We start from the raw sequence: 20,117 nt of genomic DNA on the forward strand, positions 1-20,117 counted from the left end.
AGACTCCAGCACTGTGAAAACTGAACTTGAGCGATCATAGAGAGATGGTTCCAGTCTAGAAAAAGAGATTCCAAAGTCTTCTTTTTGCTCCTGTGTATGGCAGAACCGATGAACTCAAAGAATGGAGTGCTTCCTGTCACTTAAGCTAAACTCCTGGGATTTAATCTCATCCTGTGAGATACCCTGGAGGCTAGTGGTTACACATGTAGGATGTGGAGCCCGACTGGGTTTGAAGCCCAGTTTTGCTGCTCACTCTCTGTGTGACTTTGGGCAAGTCACTAAACCTCTCTGTGCCTCTAGTTCCTTATCTGTAAAATAAAGATGATAACACTACCTACCTCACAGGGCTCGTGTGAGGAATAAGGGAATCAATGTACCTAAAGCACTTAAAATAGTGCCTGGCACAAAGAGAACACTAGTATTGTTATAATATAGGTAAGAATAATAATATTAGGTGCTGCGTTACAGCTATAAAGCTATTACTATCTGCTCCTGCTGCCGTCAGGACCTGAGCCTAGGGCCACCCTATACAGAGAAGCTAGCAAAAGTAGGCTTCATGACCAAAGTAAAACATGAATCGGTAGAACAAGTCTCTTTTCCACCAACATCTTAGTTGCTGGGATTTTGTGGAAAATGTGTTATAGCTCTCACTATTAATTGGGCTCAGTTGTTTTTCAGATAAATATGGATGTGACCTTAGAACTGAGAAAAGGCTACAAGGACCCAAATAATAAGGGCCTCCTGACAGGTGTACATGTTTCCCCGGAGAGAAGCACTTGGGTTAATAAGAAGGAGGCCTTGCCCATTAAACTCTTGGTTTCATCCATTTTTATGAGACATTTAAGGCTTTTTAAATTTTGAAGTGTTGAGCAGGATGGAGGGGAAGGCAGCAGTACCTCTCTGCCTTCTAGCTGTACAGCAGCTCTGAGTTTAGGTTACCTGATTGTCAACCGCCATGACTTCCTAACCAACATCTCCTGCCCTCCTTACCTGTGAAGAGTGACACAGGCAGTTGGTAAATCAGCTTAAATGTAACCCCTCCGTTTAAGCATGATGGAAATTTGTTTTGTTAGGGATGTTGTTGTCATATTTTTAATAGGCAATTGCCAACTTTTAAAGAACAAAATGTTTGGGAGACTCAGAAAGAGACCAAAAGGATGATTGCCAGAAGGGAAGCAGTAGGGGGAGGGGTGCGCGAAAAACGTGAAGGAGAACATAGTCAATAATATTGTGATAAGTTTACATGGTGACAGATGATTCCTGCAATTAGTGGAGTAATGACAATGCAAGGTAGAAAAATACCGGATCCCTACATTACACACCTAAAACTAATATAACTAATATATGTATATAAACTATACTTAAAAAAAAGAATAAAGTATTTGGGGGAATCCGTTTCTTTTAATGCTACTAAGCCCTGGACCCAGACAAGTGGCAGAATGTCCAAAAAAGGAGCATCCATGACCGACAGTATTCAATTATTGGATGAGTGACCGAGGAACTTGTGGTCAGCACACAGGATTAACAGCCATGGTTTGGGCCCCTCGAGCGGGGGTGTCACCCCCGGAAGCTGGGTAATAGGGTGGTGGGCAGGGGACATACGAGTGAAATGGCCCCTGGCCGCTCTCATCGCCTGTCTCCCCCACCCCTCCCCTAGATCTGCGTTTACTATGCACATGGAAGCGGGGCACTCGGCGGTTCCGGAGGAGGGCCCCAAAGACCTTCGCTGTCCTCTCTGCCTCTATCACACCAAATACAAACGCAACATGATTGACCACATCGTACTGCACCGAGGTAACCTTCCTAACGCAGCTTTGTTGGTGTGCAGGGGGAGGGTGGCACGGGTGGCATTATCGGGCTGTGCTCGCAAGGTGTCAGTGGTGCCTTGGCCCTGGTCCCTTGTTCCTCACCTTATCTCCAGGCAAGAAATCACAGTGATAACCACAGTGACAGTCAACAGGATAAAAACACCTTCCTGCCGAGAGGATTTCCTCCACCTGGAGGGAGGCAAAGGTGATGGATTCTGCGGTGAGCACTTCTGCTGGCTTCCCAGCGTGTGGGATGTTTATATTCTGAGTCCTCTGCTCTCACAGCCTTGTAACGAAGGAGTGAGTGAGAAAGAGAATGGGTGGCTGACGACTCATTCTAAAATGCGAAGAGCTATGTGTTGTAAGCAGTTCTTTGGAGGGAGACCAAAAGGATGATTTCCAAAGCAAAATGGAATTTCTCTTGAAATGAAGAGAGAAATTTCTTAAAAGTAAAAGTCGCCTGATATATATTAGAAAACCCATAGGGTTTGGATTTAAATCCTGGTTTTAAAACCTCGTATGCCGAACCTCTCTCTCATCTGTAAAAAGAGATGATAATTATGCCTGTGAAATGACAGTGTGTTCCCTAGTGGATGCATATTGGGTGTTTCGTAAATGTTGGTTCCTATTGATAAACAGGGATCTTTCTTTTAAGTCCTCTTTGGTTTTTCCTTGAGTTGAGTTTGCTCTTGACCAGTTATGACACTGTTAAACAACAGGCTTCCTCTGCATTGGAAGGAACAATATGTCTGTGTAAAAACTACTTTACTTTGTCCTGAAAAGATTCAAGCCGAAGATGGATGGGAAAAGATTACTAGAACACCCACTGCCAATCTCTTGCTGTTTCCGTCTACTGAGCTTTCCATCTCTTCTTTATTCACCCCTCCCTCCCTTCTTTTCTTCCTCTTCCTTTGCCTGTAACCTGGGAAAGCTTTTCAGTGTTTGCCACACGTGCCTCAAAAGCAAAGAGTGTCTTCTGCTGTCCTTCTGAGATGTCACTCACTCAGAAATGTTGGATATTTGAGGGCATTTTCAAAGTTTCCCCATTGTCACTGCCTTTGGCCCGTGCGGTTTGGGACATTTTCCCTTATCTGCAGCAAACTCTAGAAGACTCGCCATGGAGCATTCTCAGATTCCTCGCCTCCCCATGGCACTGCAATGAGATGTGAGATCGTTGCTGGCCAGGAGATCCTCCTGCAAGCTGCGAGACGCAGGGTAGGAACATTCAGGCAGGAATGCTTGGCCCGAGTGGTCCCACCTGGTGTTCCACCTCAGTCACCTGCCTCTGGCCCCCAGGACCCTGTGTTGCGGTGGCTCCATGCCCCCTCAGCTTTGGGAGAGGCCATGAGTAGTGTCACTGCCAAGCAAACAGAAATGTTGAGACCTCACTTAGGTGTTGGGTCCCTCTCTTTTCCCATATTGCTGTGTGCCAGGATCAGGGCTTTGATGCCTAATGAGCTCTATACCTTTCCTTCTCTGAGCTGGGAGTCCAAGAAAGGGAAAGGCCAAGAGAGATGAAACACTGATGCCAGGAACTGACCCTTAGAGCGCTACGTGTGACAATGTGCGTCTTCCTCACACACAGTCTCTTCATCTTCCCACAACACGTGAAGAATAATACTATTACTTACAGTCCTGTTTCACATACGTGAACCTTGAGGCTGAGAAAAACAACTTTTTCTTTAATTTTGTGTAGTTATTTGGGATCATTTCACAAAGGATTTGAGGTATCTTAAAGATATTCATGCAGAGCTATAGGATAGAAAAAAATGAGAAAATTGGGGAAAATGCAAAATAAGGGGAAACCAGTTGCAAGACCCCTGAAAGTATGCTAACGCTCACCACGAGTTGGGTACTCAGTGTATGCCAGGAGGTGCTGTGCGTGGGTTAGCAGTGGGCTGCAGAGTTGGCCCCGAGATTCCTGCTTAGTGTAGGAGAGAAGAAAACGGCATCAGTTGGATTTAGAGTGCTAGGTAGACTTCAGGAATTTTGTTCAGGAAATTTTCAGGAATCCTAGACTCTGAAGCCTGAAAGGAATTTCTCTAGTGGGTTCTCCTGAAGGGACCATGCATGATATAGTGCATATTGCCCTCCATAAATGCAGTGGCAAGTCCCACAGGGCCCATGAGAGCTGAAGCAGTTTAACCCAAGTCACCCAACCGGTAAGCAGTGAAGCTATGCACCAACCCCAGTCCTCTGATCCCCTGACCCATCCATCGTATTGCCTGTCACTGGTTCCATACAGGCTCTTCTGCTTGTTTGTAGATATAATTTATATCGAAAGAGGCATCTGAGTATATAAATATTGTCCTCATCTGGGTGAGAAAGCGCACAGTCTGGAATGAACATGAGCATTTGAGGACTGATAGTGGTAATGGCAAAGCTAACAGTAGGAACAGTGGTTACTGTTCCTGAATGCTCATTAGGTAACCGGTGCTGTACTACGTGTTTTCCAAGTGTCATTTTATGGCATTCTCACAAAACCCTCTGTGATGGGCATTATGGTTATCCCTGATAAAGGAAAAATCACGTTCAGAAAGCACCTTACCTAAGGTGCATGACTAATAAGTAAGCCAACAGGGATCTGAGCCCAGGCTTTTCTGACCCATAGCCCCCTTTAACCACCAGGCATCACTGTCTCACCCTTGGGAAGGTGGTTGGTGTCATTCTGTTGAGAGATCTAGTGGCTGTGGCAGCTGGGCCTGGCGATGGAATTATCTGTGGGGCTGCAGGTCAGAGATGAGGCCCACTGAACCACAGATGGCAGGGTGCTTCAGGACAGCCGTGTCTGCCATCTGTGTCTTGGCCTGGCTTTGGTGTCCATCTCAACTCAAAATGGCTGCTCAGTGGGAAGCTGGTCTTAACAAGTCAAAAGACAGGGTTCGGTGTCTGCCTTACAATTTTGCAGTGGGGCTGATCTCAAAGTAACAAGATGTAGCTCTCTATGCACCTGTGCCCTCCTGGTTCTGAATAAACATCTTTGGTCTCTAGGGCCTGCAGGAAGAGATCTTTCTGAGGCCTTAGTTAATTAAAATACTTGGGATGAAAGGCAAGAAAAACATCGGCTGAACTGGCCCTGCGAGTGAGCTACTGCTTGTAAGAATAGAGTTTCCTTTGCTTTTTGTCCAGACAAATGGATATATTTAAATAGGAAAGGAAAGAGAATCCATTTCACTCATGAGAACTCTGAATGAGAAATGCTCATGGATTTATGTTGGCTGGGGCCGCAGAAAGCACACTGTTCGTTCGTGCATTCAGCAAGCATTCATTATTTGCTTGTTACATGCCGTGCTATGCTGGGTTCTTTGGGTAAAACAGGGCAGATAAGACCCAGCACCTGCCCTCCTAAGGAGATGAAGTGTGTGCATAAGTATGTATGAGATAATGACTGTTAAGTGTCTGGGAGATTCACAGTGGCAGATATATTTCTGCTTGGGATTGAGAAAGGTTGTGAGGGAAGATTGGCCTTCAAACTGAGCCATGATAACATTTCAACAGGCAGAGAACTTAAAGTGGGGTATATTAGCTTCCTGGGTGGCTTAAAACAACTCAAATGAATTCTCTCACCATGGCGGAGCCTAGAAGTCTGAAATCAAGGTGTCAGCACGCTACTCCCTCTGAAGGCTCTAGAGAAGAACCCTTCCTTGGCTCTGCCTAGCTTCTGGTGACTCCGACGTTCCCTGCCATTCCTTGTCTTGTGGCTGCACCATTGCAATCTCTGCCTTGTCTGTGGAGGCCCTCTTCCCTGTGTGTGTCTGTGTGTCCCCTCCTCTTCTCATAAGGTCATCGATCCTTGGATTTAGGGCCTGCCCTAATCCATTGTGACTTCATCTTGACTAATTACATCTGCAAAGACCTTATGTCCTAGTGAGGTCACATTCTGAGGTTCTAGGTGGACACCCATGTCTGGGAGACACTATTTGATGCACTACATGGGGTGGAGGGAATTTAACAAACCATCAGGTGCGTAGAAGAAAGGCGGGTTTACAGAGAGGCATTAGACTGTTCTGAGGGGGCCCTGGAGGGAATAGGAGGCAAGGCTGGAAAAGCATGCTCTGGCCAAACTATAGAGGGCTCGTATAGCAATGTGGGAGTTCGAACTTTACTCAGTAGAGAGATGGGAAGCCAGGGGACTGATGAGATCCCCGGCAAATACTCATTTAGCAAAGCTTGGAGCAAAGGCTTGGTAGCACCATCTCTTTGAGGAACTATGAACTTAGGTTGGACCAATACTTGGTGAGGTTGGCCATGAGGGAAACATTAAGCCCAGGGGCTTTTGTTTCAAGGAGAAAGTTGGTGTTAGGACTTTTGATGGGTTTTCATTCATGCAACAAATATTTATTGAACACCTACTACATGCTAGCATTATTTTAAGCTCTTGGGACACAGCCATGAAGAGTCAGGCAAGGTTTGCACATTGAAGGAACTTGAACTTTAATGGGAAATGAGACAGTGAACAAAGGAATCGTTTCATGAATACATTTCCATTGAATTTGTCATCATTGGAAGCAGGATATCTCATGCATAGCTTTGCCTGTATATACTTTGCATATCTACAGTGAACCTGAAAATTTGAGCATAGATTGAATTATAGGATGAAACACAGTTTTGCAAAATATTTATATTATAATTATGGAGCTATGTAATCACTGATACTGGTCTCCAATTGACATATTAACCTCAAGTCTCTGTTTCCCAGTCCATAACCCTTGTACTTAGACAAATGCTGAATTGAACCAAATCCTGCAGGTGGGCGTCTTTTTGAACTGGTACTAATCTCCTGTAATTTGTATGATCATTTTTCTTGAGAAAAGAAATCTACAATGAGATGGCCAATCTTTCATTTTATTCAGTGAAATTACATGTTTCCTTCCATCCCCATCAGATACATTTGCCTGTTAGAATTAGAGGTGTGGTTCTCGGCTCTCTCTGGCTGAGGGTGGTAGCCTAGCTCACGTCGAAACTTAATAACTTCTTACCAGGAGCAGTCGTACTTATGTTTATGTCTCTTTGTGGTTATGTTTTTTAAATGATTGGTTTTTGTTTTTTTTTTAGAAGCTATTGTTATTTTCTTAATGGCTTTCTACCGTGTTTCCCCAAAAATAAGACCTAACCGGAAAATAAGCCCTAGCTTGATTTTTTAGGATGACATCCCCTGAACTTAAGTCCTAGTGTGTCTTTTGGAGCAAACCTTAATATAAGACCCGGTCTTACTTTTTGGGGAAACACGGTAGTACTCAGCCCTTGTCACGTGTTTGGCCAAGAGGGAGTAATTAGTGGGCCTTTAGTTTGGCCCAATAGTTTGGCCCAAAGACGGTCCAGGTCTTCTAGCATGATTACTTACATACGAAGTTTGTTGGAGTGAATACCTTCCAAATCTCTCCCTGCTTCATTCAGATTTGGCACGCTGCGGGAGGAAACCGACGTGTGAAGTGGTCTGCCTTTCAGGAAGAATTTTTACTTGGTGATGCTGGACTCCACAGGGATGTGGTTTTCATTGTTTTGAGCAGAAGTGACCCCCACTTTTTAGTTTAATTCTGCAGATTTTTCCACCGAATACCACAGGAGCTTGACGGCACGTACTTCTCGGCCCTGGTTGGACCTTGGTATTCACGTGCTTCAGTGTGTCATTACTCTGAGGTGCAGCATCTTGGGTTTTATGTCCAGCTGCAGCACCAAGCATCTTCTGAGTAGGAGGAGATGCGAGACATGGTCTATCTTAGAGTCAAACTGCTGAAGTCATAATATTTTTGCAGCCAGTGGTGGAAGCTGATTCACAATGAGTGTGATTCAGGCCTTAATTTCTTACCCAAGGTAATTTTGAGAGGTGTGAAGTCAAGAAAGACCCACAGTTGTCGCTGCCCCTATAGAAATTAGCCCTGAGCGCTGAGCTTCTGTAGCCAAGACAGGGCTCAGTCCGTACCTGGCATCGTCCCAGTCTCTAACTTTATGTCCTGCACTTTGCCTCAATGAATAACCTCATTCAGAAAATGTTGTTGGTCATTTGCCTGCCTTTCAACGTCTGTCTTGTTTTTTATCTTGGTCATGGTAGCCATGTTTTTAGAAACAAGAAAAAGTTAACGTTTTTCTAAAATTAATCTCTTAGTAAAAGTCCATGTGGAACTAAGAGACTTGAGACTCTGGTAATGTCTTAGTTTGGAAATGGGAGGTCTTAACATTTCAGAGGAAATAAGCAGGGAAATGACCTATCAAATCCAGAAGGTAATCAAAAGAAATTCAGATAGAAATCGTTGCCTTCGACATCTATGTCTTTTGCGTTTTTAAACGATTAGGGGAAAAGAGGCTTCTAAGAATGCTGCATGCAGATCGGATGAGCCCTGTTCTTTTCAGAGGTGAAGGAGGAGGGCACCGGCCAAGGAGGGCACCGGCCAAGGTCAGGAGGGCACTGAGCTAGAGGAGGGACTTTGAGGAAGTCTTTTAACAGATCAGCTCTCAGTTTCCATATCAATAAACTGAAGGTAATAAAACTGACTTTGCAGAGTGTCAGGAGGAGAAAAAGTAACTGTGAGGGTAGAGTACCTAACCGAGATTGAAACGTACTGAGCACTTAAGAAATTGCAGCAGTCGTTCAAATTTATTTATTATTTTTAAACTGCAAGGTATTGTTCTGAGTGCTCGGGACTGTGTAAAATTCACTTAGACACACAGTGTGAAATTGGAAACTGCAAAGAAAACTGAAGTGGTAGAGGAAAAGGAGACATATGAAAAACAAGTTAGAAAAAAAACCGGTAATTTATGGGGGAGAAGGGAAGACTCGAGGATGCTTAAATGACTGTCTTTGAGGTGTTTGAGACATCACCATATGGAAAATTATACCCAGCTATTCCCCATCTCCACTAAGGTCCACAGAACCAGGGCACCCGGCCCAGGCCTGAGCCGAAGAATGAAAGTGGAAGCAGTAGAAATCACAAAATATAAATCAGGAACAAACGTGGAGAGAGCCCGAGGAGGCGCAGGCTCAAGGAAGGTGCCAGAAAACTTCACGTCAGCCCTTGCTATGAACCCCTCAGTGTGTGAGGGCTGGTGCCTGGTTCAGCCTGTGTCCCTGCCTCTTGCTGGGCACCAGCCTCCTGGTGGTTCGTGCCCACACGTGCCTTCCCCAGAGCAGCGGGAGTGCATGCTTCACACTTGGCTTAGAGCAGTGGTTCTCAACCCAGGCTCAGTCTTGCCTCCTCAGGGTACATTTGTCTGAAGGCATTTTGGGTTGTCGCAACTGGGGAGGAAGGTGGTGCGTGGAGGCCAGGGACGCTGATAAACACCCAACAATGCACAGGACAACCCCACCCCATCCCCCACACACGCCCCCCACGAAGAATTGCCTGGCCCCCAAATGTCAGTAGTGCTTACTACTGAGAAACCCTGGGTTAGAGGAGAGAAGATGGCAGGATGGGCTTCCTTAAGGCTCACTGGTTTACCCAAAGCGTTTTCCCCATGGAACTGAATGGTTAGAAGACTGTTAAACATTTGCTATTCTAAGAAAATGTGTGGATTACATTATAATCATGTGTTTCTTAGCTGTCTGCTATACTTTGGTTTAAAAATATTTATATTTCTAAATAAGCAACTGACTCTTTGTACAGGGAAAATAACATATGCATTAGAGCTCCAGGGGGAGTATGTTGCAGACACCACCTTCCACGCTCCCTCTGCCCAGCTTTTTTGCTGGCCAATTAATCGCCTCATTCAAGGACTCCCCAGGCAGTGACTGCCCTGCAGTGAGAATGTGATGGCTGAGACTAAGGCATGACGTTGGGTGGGGAAAATCCCCAGGGGCCCAACACAGGCCAACAACAAAGGGAGGTCTCACCAAGTGAGTGGCACCAGCGCACAAAATCCCGATGCTCGGGAAACATTGCTACTCAGTGACTCTGAGAATAAATCAGGCTTTCTTGACTTAATAATACATTGCTGTTTCTAAATAATATAAGTATATGTTGTGTGCGTCCATTTGTAAACTTTCAGAGAGTCTCCTGAAATCCAGACACAGCGTGAATACACACGCTATATTTGATCCTTGCATAAATAGCACAGATTTTAATTTTATCCCAGTTATGGATCTCTGGCGCGTGTGCCCATACTCTGGGCAGACTGGTGTGAAATTTAATTTGAGCAGCTAAACACAAGGGTGAGAGAGTGCAAAATAAACAAGCGCACGAGTTTTCAGCCCTACAGCATTTGGTATGTTAATGAGAAAAGCACCCAAATCCACTCCCTCTTTTGTTTTTACCCTCCTGACAATCAGATTACAGATTGAAAAGGCACAAATCCACCATTTTTCCCACACTATCCGATCTCCCCCTGAATGATGCCTGCAGCTTTTTCATTTGTACAGTCTTCATAGTTAAGAGTTGGAGTTTTCAATATAGTCAATGGAATTGTAACAGCTATATATGATAACAGAGTAGACTGGGGCGGGAGTTGTCACTTTGTGAGAGGTGTAAATGTCTATTGCATCGTTTTGTACACCTGAACCTAACAAAAAATTGTTTTTTAAATAGAAACAATGTTGGAATTTTCGTGAATGAAAGTATACATACAGATTTCTTTGTTTTTCTATTTGATACTAATTAGAGATTCCCTCGGTGTCAGGAAAACGAAAACGGTCTCCTTGAGAACATTTTGGAAAGGGGAACAGGAATGGAATTGGAAATGGTGGGAAATAATGGGTTTGCTGTTGGACAGACAGGGATACAGATCTCAGCTTGGCCAGTCTGTGACCTTTGGAAAGTGACTTGAGAGCTCTGTTCCTCACTTTAGTAATTTGTAAAAAACGGGAAGAACTCCAGCCTAAATCGAGTTGCTAGCAAGGTGTACAGTGGCGGCACATAGGTGCTTGGGGAATGACAGTTTCCTTGCCCCTTGAAGACATCTGTAAGTCCAGCCTCAGTAACACTTGGTGAGAAAGTAGGAAGTGCTAATGGTTGCTGTTGATAATCGTTAATATTGGTCAAAGTGGCAGCCACTTCCATTCTTCTCCCCTCCTTTAATCACCTCCATTCAGGAATTAATTAGCAAACACCTTTCAGCCTGCCCACCCCTATTTATAGGTCATTCTGAGTATTAAGTACACAATGAGCTTCTGGCCCTAACAACACTGACTTGTACCAGAGGAATATGTTGTTTGGGGGTTGGAAGAGGGTATCATACGTCTGTGTATACAGTTCATGGACCCAAATTCATAAGAAGTTGCAAAATTGAGTGGGTGTTTCTTTTCATAGTCCAAAGAAAGGACATCTGCTGATCAGTAAAAATTCCCGTCTTTGTATTCAATTTGTCTCCACAGAAGAGCGAGTTGTCCCCATTGAAGTGTGCCGTTCCAAACTGTCAAAATACTTGCAAGGAGTAGTTTTCCGCTGTGATAAGTGCACCTTCACCTGCTCCAGTGACGAGAGCCTCCAGCAACACATAGAAAAGCACAATGAACTGAAGCCTTACAAATGCCAGCTCTGCTACTACGAGACCAAGCACACGGAGGAACTGGACAGCCACCTTCGGGACGAGCATAAGGTACTTGTCTGCGACTTCCTGGCTCCCAGCCTCGGCAGGCATACATGTGGAAAGGGCCCGCGTGGGCTGGAGAGCTGAATTGAGTCACACCCACCGGGTGCACGACAGAGATGTGAACGAAAATAATGTTTATAATGAGGTTCAAGTTTTTTTCTATTATAAAAGACATATAAGGTCAATTTTTTAAAAATTGGAGCACACTGATGGCGATAAGGAAAATCACCCGTAATGCTAGCACCCAAATCTGAGTGCTTAACATTTTTGGTCTCTTCTACGCCCACTTTCTTTTGTTTTACATAATTGTGATGATGCGATACATGACTTGCTGTATTTTTCCACATTAGTTGACAGGCTAGATAGTAAATATTTTAGATCTTGTAGGCCAAATGGTCCTCGTAGCAACTACTCAACTCTACCCTTGTAGCAAGAAAGCTACCATAGACGAGACATAAATGAATGGGCATGGTTGTGGTCCAATAAAACTTTATTTACAAACATAGGCAACGGGGTGTGGACCCATAGTGGCCATGTCACTATGCCCCTCAGTTGTGTAGGTTGTTTCCAACACTTGGCTAACTAGGAAGATTTTCCAAGGCATCGCTATTCATGTCTAAGTAATATAAGGACTGTAAAATGTGTATTTCATTTGAGGAGGGGGATTGATGAATAACAGATTCGTACACGACATAATAAAAGGTTTGTGAAAAGAAAATTCTCTTCCAAAGATCTGGTTGTAGGGTGAAATCATGCAGGAGCTTCCTCATTTCTCAGTTCCTTAGTTTGGGCATATCGGGAATTGAGATGATTGTTTCCGGTATTGCCCAACTTGGTGGTGGGGGTGCTGGTAGGGAGTGGGGGTGGTATGAGCCTGTTGAAACGCTTTCTAATTAACCAACAAATCCAGAACATCTAGTGAGTGTTGACTTAAAGCACAATGAAAAGCACTTTTGATATTGTTTCTTTTGTTCCTTGCTCTGTGTCCTCTCAGTGGAAAATACAGGCCCTCTTTACTTGCCTTACAAACCCAAGTTATAAATACTTTAGTTTGAATCATCTGCACCCAAGGGTTGAAATTTTTCTGTGGGGTGCTGAGAGAGAAGGCTGAGTTTTATCACCCATCCACAATTTAATGATTTTATGGTAACTTTTCCGCTTTGGAACACATTCATTTTCTAATGTGCCTGCCCAAAAATGAAAGCAGAGAAGAAAAGCCTGAATTACCTCACTTAAAAACTTTAATGTATTTTCTTACTCAAACTTCCTGGGCATTTCTGCCCCCAAACTCAAAGGAAAATCACTCATCCATTTCGAACCAAGCTTTCTACATTCATGTACGTGTACCTTATATATGTAACCACCTCAGATCTTTTCATTATCTTGTTCAAGCCTTCAGTCTCATGTTTTGGGACACAGCAAACCAGGAAGATAAATTCTTCCGCAGTTGTTGCACAGTGGCTTGTGAGTCACTGGGGAAATCCAGAAAAGATTAGAAACTGTGCAGATGTGGAACCAGAGGCTTCCTGGGCAGGCGTGGAAGGTTAGGGCTTCCGGATATGCATCAGAGAAATGGGTTGCTCAGGAAAATAGGGGCCTGTCTTAGAGCTTTTTGGAGCCAAACAGACCTGGGTTTGAATCAAGTCACTTAAATTTCTTTGTCTGTTTTCTGATTTCTAAACGGGAATCTTTATACCTTTCTCAGAAGTTGTGTAAGGTTAAATGAAGTCCTGGTATTTCCCACATTTTGAGACCCACTGTGTTCTTCAGTCCATGTGAATTGATTGCTCCTCAACTATACAACAATTACACTTATCACAAAGGTAGTTATGTTCCTGAAGACCTAAAATATGTTATAAAATCACTTATTATACCTTGTGTTCAGACACGTCTTTGATATTATATTGTCACTATGCCGAGATGTGCTCTTTAATTTTACTTTCTCGTGGTTGACCAGTTTATTAAGTCCAATGAGCGCCTAATTGAGGCTGTAGAATTGCCACTTGCAGCACGCCTAACGATTTTCATCTTCGTCTCAGTTGTTAAGTTTATGAGACTCATGCTTATTACTGATAGGAGCACTTTTTCCCATTTTCTGTTCCTTGTTTTCTAAATGCTGAGTACAAAATGCAGTTTGAATTCTTGAAATAGTTATCCAAACACTATTTTATAAACAAAGATGGCGGTGCGGCTGAAACTGAATTTTTGACTGGTAGGCAGTGACATCATACACGAGTTAAAAATGTCCATTCATCAGGGTACAGGATATACAAAAACCTGATTTCAGCATTCATGAAAGGGGTATAGGAGTGTCGGTGTACAATGTACTTAAGAGAAGTTTGCTAATAATTCAAATACAGAAGTCAAGGACCATAAGGCAAGAACAAGAAGTTAAAGGCGTAAGAATTGGAAAGGAAGAAATAAACAGTTTTTGTTCAGAGCCAGTGTGATCTTTGTAAGTAGAAAATCCTACGTAATCTACTAAAAAAGCTACTAAAATATTAGTGAGTTTAACAAAGTTGTAGGATATAAGATCAATATATAAAAATCAATTATATTTATAGATACTAGTAATGGACAGTCCAAAAATGAAATCTTAAAAAGATCAATTTCATTCACAATACGTCAAAAAATAAAATACTTAAGAATAAATTTTAACACAAGAGCTGTGAAAGCTGCACACTGGAAATGACAAAATATTGTTGAGAGAAGTAAAAGAATTAAGTTAATTCAGTATATACCATATTCATGGATTAAAAGACTCAATGTTGTAATTCTTCCCAAATCGATCTACAGATTCAATGTAATCTCTATCAAAATCTCAATAGGATTTTTTTCTTTGGATATTTTCTTTGACAAACTGATACTAAAATGTATGTAAAAATGCAGAGGACCTAGAATAGCCTAACGGTGTGGAAACAGGACAAAATCAAGGACTCACCCTTCCTTATTTCAAAACTTACTATAAAGCTAGAGTAATCAAGGGCATGTGCTATTGGCATAAGGATAGATGCCTGGATCATTGGTGCAGAAGGAAAAGTCCAGATATAAATCCTCAAATGTGTGGTCAGTTGATTTGCATCACAGGTGCTAAGGCAATAAGGAGAGGATAGTTTTTCAATAGATAGTGCTGGAACAATTGGACTTCCATATGCCAAATAATTATTATTGACCCTTACGTCACTCCCAACACAAAAATTAAATCAAAATGGATCGTAAACCTCAACATAAGACCTAAAAGTATAAAACTTCTAGGAAAATGTTAGAAAATTTCCCTTGGGTTAGGAAAAAATTTCTTAGCTACAATACAAAAGCTACGGACATTAAAAGAAAAAATATCAATAAATTGAATGTCATCAAAATTAAATTTTTGCTCTTCCGAAGACACCATTAAAAAATGAAAAGGCAAGCAACGGATGGGAAGCAAATATTTGTAGAGTAATTATCTAACAAAAAAACCATATAAAGAACCTTTATAACTCAATAATAAGATAATTCAACTTAAAATGAGAAAACAGAAATTGAATCGACACTTTACTCATGAGGATATATAAATGGCAAATGATCACATGAAAAGATGCTCATTGAGACTCATCATTAAGGAAATGCAAATTAAAACAACAGTAAACTATCACTACCTACACACTAGAATGGCTAAAATTAAGAAGATGATCGTGTTAAATTGTTGGCATGGATGTGGAGAAACTGGAATTTTCATACAGTGCTGGTTGGAATATAAAATGTCATGTCCACTTTGGATCACTTTGGCAATTTGTTTAAAACTTAAACATACACTTACCATCTGATCCAGTAAGTCTTCTGCCACATAAAGTTGATGGATAAACAAAGTGTGATATATATATATCCCTTCAATGGAGTAAATACTGCTTATCAATAAAAAGAAATGGGCTACTGATACATGTAACAACATGGATAAATCTTTAAAACATCATGTTGAGTGGACAGAAGCCAGACACAAACTCCTACATGTTGTATGATTCCATTTATATGAAATTTCTAGAAATGTAAAACTATGGAGACAAAGCAGATCAGAGGTTGGTTGGGGCTGGAGATTGGGAATAGGGGAGTAGGGATTGATTGAAGAGAGTATGAGGGAACTTCTTAGAGTGACAAAGGATTCTTAAACTGGATTGTGTTGAGGGTAGCACAAATGCACAAATTTACTAAAATTCATTGAATTGTTCATTTGAAATAGGTGAATTTTTCAAAAAGAATAGATGAATTTTATAGTAAGGAAAATATACCTCAGTACCTAAAAGGTGCAAGTTTCCCAGGACCTGACACATAGTAGGTGCTCAATAAATGTTCATTTCCTGAAGTCTTTTCTTATAACGTTGAGCCTGGGAACACATATATCTACAAGATGCTCAAGATCCAGATTAATGTGTAAACTACCAAAAGTAAAATGTGCAATAGAACTTAGCAATTGGTTCTAAGCTAAGGTTTACTTTTTGTTCTCTCTCCAGTAAGACTTGCTGTTGAGTGCGTTACTCATTACATTCTTCCACGAGTAGCTTTAGGTGATTTTGTGTGGTGGAAAGAATCTATCGAAGAAACTAAAAGACACTGTAGGATGTATTTTCAGTCAGGATTTTGTTAAACAGAACTGGACATTCAAAACTGGACTTCTCAATTCTGCCTGCAAAGCTTGTAAACCTCAGAAAATGTCTCTAAAGATGTCAGATGGTATCGTTCATGACTAGACAAAATACTGGTACCAGCAGGAAGAGTCCTTGAAGTCAAATATACTATTCCTTTTAAGCACCAAATTCTCCAGTGCGCTGGGTTTACACTGCCCTGTTTATCCTCAGAAGCCAAGGTAACACACTGCATCTTGTCTTCCTAGACCTTTATCTTTGTGCTGGGGAACAAGGAAGCACTTGTTATTTCTTGGAATCTAAAGTAAACAGTGCAGGCTCTTTAGATTTTTATTTTTTCATCTTTCAACTTCCTGTCTTGTTTTGATCTCACTAGATTTTCTAAAAGACAGACTATTCTACTATTTCAATCCCTCCCTTCTTCCTCCTTCCATGCCCCTCCCTCCCCCCCTCTCTCTCTCTCTCTCTCTCTCTCTCTCACACACACACACACACACACACACACAATCACCTACCGGTAGTGCCATTTATTAGCAATGCCAGTGAAAGTTAATACTTAACATTTTTAGGAAGTTTGAAGTCATGAAAAAAAAAACAAACCTTGCACTTGCATTAAAAAAAACAAAAAAACCCACATTTTTTAAAAAGAAAGTGTAAGTGTATGCAGTACCTTGTTAGTGTTCTTTATAGTCCTGAAGTCTCTTTGCTAGTTTAAGGAACATAAAAATATATTATCTCTAACTTAGTTTGCTCATAAAATTGTCATGTTCGGTATATTAAATTTAGAAGGATAGTCTATTCAGGCAATACACATTCACTAATTTAATTTACTTTGAAATGTTTTTAATTTTTTATACAAATGGAGCCTCAGGCGGCTGAACTCTAAGGAACTCGTATCTCTCACTTTTTGCCAGTTTGGGGAAAGCAGCAGAACATTAAGCTCAGAAGGAATCACCAACATTTTCGTCATTCCAATAAAATTGTTCAGCTTTCTGGACTAGTGAAATCCACAGTGGCCTAACAGTCACATGAAACATTTGTTTCCAGCAAAGAAAATGAGAAGAAGTAAGACAAAAGAAGGACCTTCCCCATGCCAGATCATAAACACACCGTTGGCCATTTTTTCGGATTCCGTTTAATTTCTGAACTAAGTACTAGCGGCTTTAGCTTTATCAACTCCAAGGATTTTTGCAAGCTGAAGGTTTCTATATAAGATTATTGTGTCATTTCACCCCCGTTTTCCCTCATGTTAGTCTGGCTTCTTGATTTATCCATTGTAGATCTGTTTCTTTGTGTATTTTGGAAGACAGAGAAATCAGAAGTAGATGAGCAAGAGGGGTGACCGTTATAGAGGGATGTGCCCGGCACAACCTTAGATCATATTTCTCAGGTAGACATTTGAAGATGTTCTGTGCCTGTAACCTTTGAATTTATCCACTAAACTCTCCAGTCAAAATTAATTGTTGCTGCTTCCAAGCTTCCATAGGGCTTTCCTTCTTCCTCTCTTCCTCTATAAAGGCATTTATTTCATGCTGCCTCAACTCACACTTAATTCTTAACAAGTGCCTGTCTTGCCATTGGGTGCAATGTTCTTAAAGTGGAAACCACGTTACGTATTTCTCTTTTCTTCCAAAATCTAGTATAGTACCCTGCGTACAATAAAGGCTCCAGGAGCTGTGACATAAATCAATAAATGAAATCACTTTTCAGGTAGGAGATTTTAAGGATCCTGTTTGTTCAAATAAGCAAAATGCAGCAGCAGCATCAGGATCTCTGCTTCTGGATTTCCAGCCCACGCGACTGGCAACAGCTCAATTGGCCAACAGCGAAGTTCTTGGACTTCCTTGATGATACCTTTCACCTTGGCTTTTTTGACGGGAGTTGTGCTTAGATTCTCCAAATGCGCTGATTTGGTTTGTGTTGCTAAGTAGATCTATTCCTTGACTTCTGTCCTCCATATCCTCCTGGGTACTTGCCCATCTTTTATTCTTACTCTTCATAGGAACATTTTTCTTCTGAAGAAAATGTCTCAAAAAATTCTACTCTATGCCATCCAATTTTGCAACCGAACATTATTGTCACAATACTTTTTCCTTCCTTCTTCTTGTGTTCAGCCAGTATATCACGGATAATATTTACTTATTTTGTGAATAATTTTGCATTTCTACAGATGATTTGTATTATAATGGGGAAACTGGAGCTATAGCATCTGAAGATGTGAGTTCTTATCCTGGCTTTATTACTTACTGGTTTTGTGTTCTGTTTTCCTCATCTACAAATAGGGAAGATAACAGATATCTTACCCAATGGACATAAGTGTTAAGTGATAACATAGAAAAACTACTGGATTAATTTTTAGCACATAGTAGATATTTGGTAAGAATCAAAAAAGTCTTTTAGAAATTGTCCAATTTTTTTTCTCATTAGCAAGCAAATTTTTATCATGGGATGTACATCTTATGGCAATATTATGAATTTTTTTATACTTTGTGATCTCCCATGGGTTTTTACGTTACCGGTAAATTCACGTAACACTTATTGTGTGTCAACTACATGACTGACCTTGTACTCTGCACTGAGCATATAAAGCTAAATAAGAAACAGTGACTAGTCACTACCCTGGAAGAGTTTATAAGCAAGTGGTCAAGAAAAGCTTAACAAAGAATTACAAACCAGCATGTTAAATGCTTGATAAAGGTATCTATAAAATGGGAAGGCAGAATAGAACAGAGCGAATATGGTGACACAGCTCTTCCATAGAACTTTTGTACACTTAGCTATCCTTTCTAGAAGCTTGATTGAATTCCAATTGAAATGCTCTTATCTGAGAATTCAAGATTTTTACCTGCACTTTTGACCACCTTCCTATAAGAAATTGTAGAGAAAATGCTTTGCTGATTTCCTTGCCTCATTCCCATGCTGACTTTTAAAGACGAGCAAAGAAGATCTGCTGCCTAAACCACCTGATATTATACGTCGGGTTAGTAAACTCTGACCATGGACCAAATCAGCTCACCACCTGTTTTCATGTGGTCCACCAGCTAAGAATGGTTTTGACATTTGTGAATGGTTGAAAAAAATCAAGACTAATATTTCGTGACATGTGAAATTATATAAAATTTGAAGTTCAGTGTTCATAAATACAGTCTCGTTGGAACACAGCCAAGCTCATCCATTTCCTTATTGTCTGTAGTTGCTTCCAAGCTACAGCAGCAGTTGAGTAATTGTGACAGAGGCTCTATGGTCCAGAAAGCCTAAAATATTTGCCTACCTGGCCCTTTACAGAAAAAGTTTGCCAGCCTGTGCTATAAATCCTTTAAAATCTTCACTGCATTATACATTCTCAGTTTGTGGCTGAAATAGGCATTTCTGATATAAGAGCCAGTTTTTCTGGTGTCCCTGTTTCTAGAAATAAAACATTCACTTTGGCCTTTCTTCATAACATGGACATGTACTCGTAGGTGATGTGGATATCCTGATTGGGTGTTCCTTTTTGAAAGTACAAATGTTAAGTCAGTGGGAACTCTGGAAATATTAAGTGGGTTTTTCTTCATCACCGTCTCCCCCATTTATTGTCTGCTAAGTAATCTGAAGACAAGTGTATCCAATTACATTTTTTTCATTAACAAGCAAGTTTATATCAGTCTCTGCTATACAACTGGGTTTACCAACCTAGGACAATATGAAAATGCATGTTCAACTTGGTTAGTACTTGTAAGTCATGTAATGCTTCTCCCCTTTGAATAAGCCTCAAGTATGGAAATTCTTTTGTATACTAGGGACAGATCCAAACCACTTTGCTGAATGGTTAGAAACCAACAAACAGAAAGACAAATGTAGTTATGAAGCTTGAACATTAAGCATGAGGGTTTGAAGTACTGTCACTTTAAGAATAAAGTATAACTTTAAGGGTAAAGCATTTGCTGGTCGATGGCCCTTCATCTCACATTCTTATTGGACAGCAGACTTCACCATGACTCTGGGTTACTGGCCTTTACAGGGAAGTTTCGGTTTTGGACATTCCCAAATACCTTTCACAGGATATAAGGATCTGCATATAGTTTTAGAGTCTGAGTGATTATACATTTGAAAAGTCCACCCTTCAAAACCATGGGTAGCTTCTTTTGCCTTCAAAAGGCTGTAAGGATCCAGGTTCTAAACCTTACAT

At 41.3% G+C, this 20,117-nt stretch overlaps 1 protein-coding gene across 8 annotated transcripts in view; it reads left to right on the plus strand.

Moving 5' to 3' along the window:
• Nucleotides 1-20,117, plus strand: part of ZNF462 (zinc finger protein 462) — a 133,981-nt gene that overhangs the window by 102,311 nt on the left and 11,553 nt on the right. For all 8 annotated transcript variants that reach the window (XR_012495875.1, XM_074330792.1, XM_074330791.1 and 5 more), the window contains exons 9-10: nucleotides 1,658-1,794; nucleotides 11,113-11,336. Coding sequence is in view for 7 of the 8 variants with exons in the window: in XM_074330792.1 (XP_074186893.1) it covers nucleotides 1,658-1,794; nucleotides 11,113-11,336 (361 nt within the window). In the remaining variant the exon portion in view is untranslated. The remainder of the gene's footprint in view (nucleotides 1-1,657; nucleotides 1,795-11,112; nucleotides 11,337-20,117) is intronic.

Source organism: Rhinolophus sinicus, linkage group LG04, assembly GCF_036562045.2.
Source record: "Rhinolophus sinicus isolate RSC01 linkage group LG04, ASM3656204v1, whole genome shotgun sequence".
In the NCBI taxonomy this organism is placed as follows: domain Eukaryota; kingdom Metazoa; phylum Chordata; class Mammalia; order Chiroptera; family Rhinolophidae; genus Rhinolophus; species Rhinolophus sinicus.